At 36.0% G+C, this 3,778-nt stretch overlaps 1 protein-coding gene across 1 annotated transcript in view; it reads right to left on the reverse strand.

Moving 5' to 3' along the window:
• Nucleotides 1-3,286, reverse strand: part of LOC107742596 (canalicular multispecific organic anion transporter 2-like) — a 15,504-nt gene extending 12,218 nt beyond the window's left edge. The window contains exons 1-2 of the mRNA XM_016555639.1: nucleotides 2,905-3,286; nucleotides 2,569-2,715 (exon numbers count right to left, since the gene is read on the reverse strand). Coding sequence (XP_016411125.1) covers nucleotides 2,569-2,715; nucleotides 2,905-3,000 — 243 coding nt within the window. The 5' untranslated portion in view covers nucleotides 3,001-3,286. The remainder of the gene's footprint in view (nucleotides 1-2,568; nucleotides 2,716-2,904) is intronic.
• Between the last annotated feature and the right edge of the window lie 492 nt (nucleotides 3,287-3,778).

Raw genomic sequence — 3,778 nt, forward strand, 5'->3', positions numbered from 1 at the left:
AATAGGATTCGTCTGAAAGAAGAAAGTCATATACACCTAGGATGACTTGAGTGAGTAAATCATGGGCTAATTTTCATGTTTGGGTGAACTATCCCTTTAAGAATTGAATTGCTTGGGGAATAAAAGATCATTTCGACCTGTTTTTAGAGCATCTGGGAACACAATATCGTCGGCCAGATGGTAACAATTCAAAAGTGTAAGATAAAGGATGCCTCTTATCATTCACAATGATGTTAGCCTTATTCAACAGCCTTTCTTTATATATACTCTCTATGCTCTGTAACTTTATCCCTAATCATTTACTTGCTGGTTAGTGAGCTCCTCTGAGCCTCGGAAGCATCACCATACCAACAAATCACACAAAATGTCAAAATGCTTTCAATAAAAGCCCCATAAAATATCAAAAGCATTCTGCTATGGACATTAAAAGAAAGTAATTTCTTTAAGAAATGCATTCTCTGTTGAAGCTTCTTGCTTACTTAATCAATCCATGCATCCCACCTAAGTTTATTGTCCAGCATTATACCGAGGTATTTATAATTTGTTACTAATTGCTCCCCATTAATTAGTTTTTGTAAGAAACACATCCATATTTAAAACTTTATAAAGCGTAATCTCTAGCTTCCGCTAACAGTCGTACGCGCGTATGATGTAAGGCGTAGCGTAAGGTCCGGTGAGATATGCTAGTCTCACGAGAACCGACGTTTGTCAACAGGAGCAAAGGAAGCAAGTTTCCTTACTTTAGCAAAGGAAAACCAGTCTCCTCTTGGCTTATATCGAAATCCTCCCACATTTTTCTTTACAAATCTACTCTTTGCACTTCTAATTCGTGACCAGTGTTTTGTTTTGCTCTCTCCTCTGCGCTTCCGCATTCGTCACTTCTCACCGGAGCTTACGCTACGTCCTACGTCATCCGCCAGAATGAATGCGCGTATTTCAAAGGCTGCACGATATATTACAACCATTTAAAAATCATAATAAAGCATAGTGGTATTGTGAATTCAATTAAATAAATATATGCGCTGTGTGCTTCATTTCTATGCATGTAGGTTCACAGTAAATGCTGCTCCACACAAACAGTCATCATTTACATGCGTGGTCGGAGCGTCTCAAACTCCATCTCTGCGTACTGCTATGAGTCTGAGCTGCCCGTAACGTTCATCCGGAAACAATGCGCACCATTCTATCAGATTTATAAACCTACGCCAGCACAGGAGAATGCATAACTGGTCATCGCGACTTCAAAATAAGAGTTTAAACCCTCGCTTTGAGTTCGCATGTTTTGATGTCCACATGTTCTTGTTCAAGAAATTACAGTGGCTGTCGCATTTCTATCATAAAGAAGTGGCCAAATATTAAAGATTAAGTGGACATTTGAATTAAAAGTTGTTTAGTCAATATTAAACAAGGATTACATCGCGCTGTAAGGTGTAAAAACAATCGACAGGCCGTTGGCGCCTCTGCATATAATACATAATATACATTAGTTATGATTATATTGTTTTATTACATTGTAATAAATTATATTTATTACATGTATTTTAACCATTTTGTTCACTAAAACCATATGATTACTTGCTTTTGATATTTTATTTGAACCAATTATTATTGCCTCATTGCTATTATATATGTATTTTAAGTCATTTTAAAGTCTATTGTTTGATTAGGTATATTTTTATTGCAGATTACTCGATTAATCATCAGAATAATCGACCGATTACTCGATTACCAAAATAATTGTTAGTGACAGCCCTGCTTTATGTGCATCAAGCGGTTAAATGTAACATCATTGCGTATGTGCTGCGTTAAAGAAGGCTGAATAATGCGCTTTCCCCGAAAACAAAACATGCTGCGCAACTTTGTTTTGTCCACCAGTATTTACATGCATTCAAACAGCCATTCGGCTTTCTGTATTCGCTATGGTGTTTATCAAACTATAAATACTCAAAGATTTAGTATTTATCTTCAAGCATTTGTTTACCCGTAAACATTTTTACATTTGTATGGAAGCTTGGTTACACCGTGAGATAAAAAACAAAACAGGTCATTGCGACTTTTTTTATCTCACAATTCTGAGAAAAACACATGCAATTTGCAAGAAACACGTGCAATTCTGAGAAAAAAAGTCCTAATTAAGATACATTCAGAATTCAGACTTTTTTCCCCTCATAATTGTGAGTTTATATCTCACAATTCAGACTTTTCTTCTCAGAATTAAAAAAAAAAAAGTCAGAATTGTGAGATAAAAAAATTGACAATGCACCATTGTGTCTTTTTACTGTATACTGAATGAAGCAATAGTCTTGGCAAAAGTCTATTTAACTGGACTTGATTTTAGTCTGTTTGCCTATTTAGGATTTATTAAAAAAATTCTAAATTTAAAAAAAAAATGCTATTAAAAAATATTTCTGAAATGCACATTATTATTTTGCTGCACAGTCATACAGAATATTGATTCCTGTAACAGAGTTAGTTTCAGCTGAGAAGAGCATTTCTGCGCTTTAATTGCACGTGTGATCAGAAACGAATGCAGGTCAGTGAGAGCAGCGCTGTAATGACGCTCCTCACCTTCTCTCCTCCTTTGACCTCCAGCGAGATGTTCCTCAGCACCAGGTCCAGTCCCTCGCGGTACCTCACGCTGTAGTCTATGAACTCCACGTTCCCCTTCGGAGGCCAGTCTGGAGGAGGCTGTTTGTCCTTCACTATCCACGGAGCCTATGGACGATTTGAACGTTTTACATGTCAGTCGAGTTAACTCTCACTGTCTGCGTGCAGAATAAGTGAACCAGATTTAATGCTGATATTCAACAGTCTTTGCTTGCAAAAAAAAAAAGATAAAATCAGCTGTTTAATCCTAAGAAATTGATTATATATTTTAGTATATGAATGATACTGCATGTGTACCTCAGTCGCTGTCTCTGAATACTCCTTCACTCTCTCCACTGCTACGATGTTGCTCTCGAGGTCAGAGGTCATCCTCACCATCCAGTTCAGGGACATAGTGACCTATTCAGCACAAAAAACAAGCGTGAACGCAGAATACTGGCACTTGTAGTGATTATATTTGCACGAAAACATCTCATTTTTCATAATCTAGTTTTCTAATACATGTGCGTTGTACCTCGTGAACATTGTTGGCTCTGTGACGAATTGCTTATGTGCCTCTATTATAAGTCCCTTTGCTTAAATGCATACTCTACCAGTCAAAAGTGTGTAATAATTAAGAATGTTTAATGTTTCTGAAAGAAGTCTCTTCTGCTCACCCAGGCTGCATTTGCTTGATCAAAAATACTGTAAAAACAGTGAAATATTATTACAATGTAAAATAACTGTTTTCTATGTGAATATCTGTTCAAATGTAATTTATTGCTGTGATCAAAGCTCTGCTTCATATGTTTGTGGAAACCATGACACACTAGCATTCAAAAGTTTGGGGTAAGTAGGATTAAAAATAATAATAATAGTAATACTTTTAATCATCAAGGATGCATTAAATTGTGTAAAGACAGTAAAGACATTTATAATGTTGCAAAAGATTCAAATAAATGCTGTTCTTCTGAACTTTCTGTTCATCTGTGAATCCTGAAAAATAAAATGCATCACAGTTTTCACAAAAATATTGTGCAGCACGACTGTTTTCAACATTGATAATAATCAGAAATGTTTCTAATAATCAGCATATTAGAATGATTTCTGAAGATCATGTGACACTGAAGACTGGAGTAATGATGCTGAAATACAGCTGCGCATCACAGAAATACATTACAGTTTAACAGAG

This window comes from Sinocyclocheilus rhinocerous, unplaced genomic scaffold (genome assembly GCF_001515625.1).
Source record: "Sinocyclocheilus rhinocerous isolate Xijiao unplaced genomic scaffold, SAMN03320098_v1.1 scaffold706, whole genome shotgun sequence".
NCBI lineage: Eukaryota > Metazoa > Chordata > Actinopteri > Cypriniformes > Cyprinidae > Sinocyclocheilus > Sinocyclocheilus rhinocerous.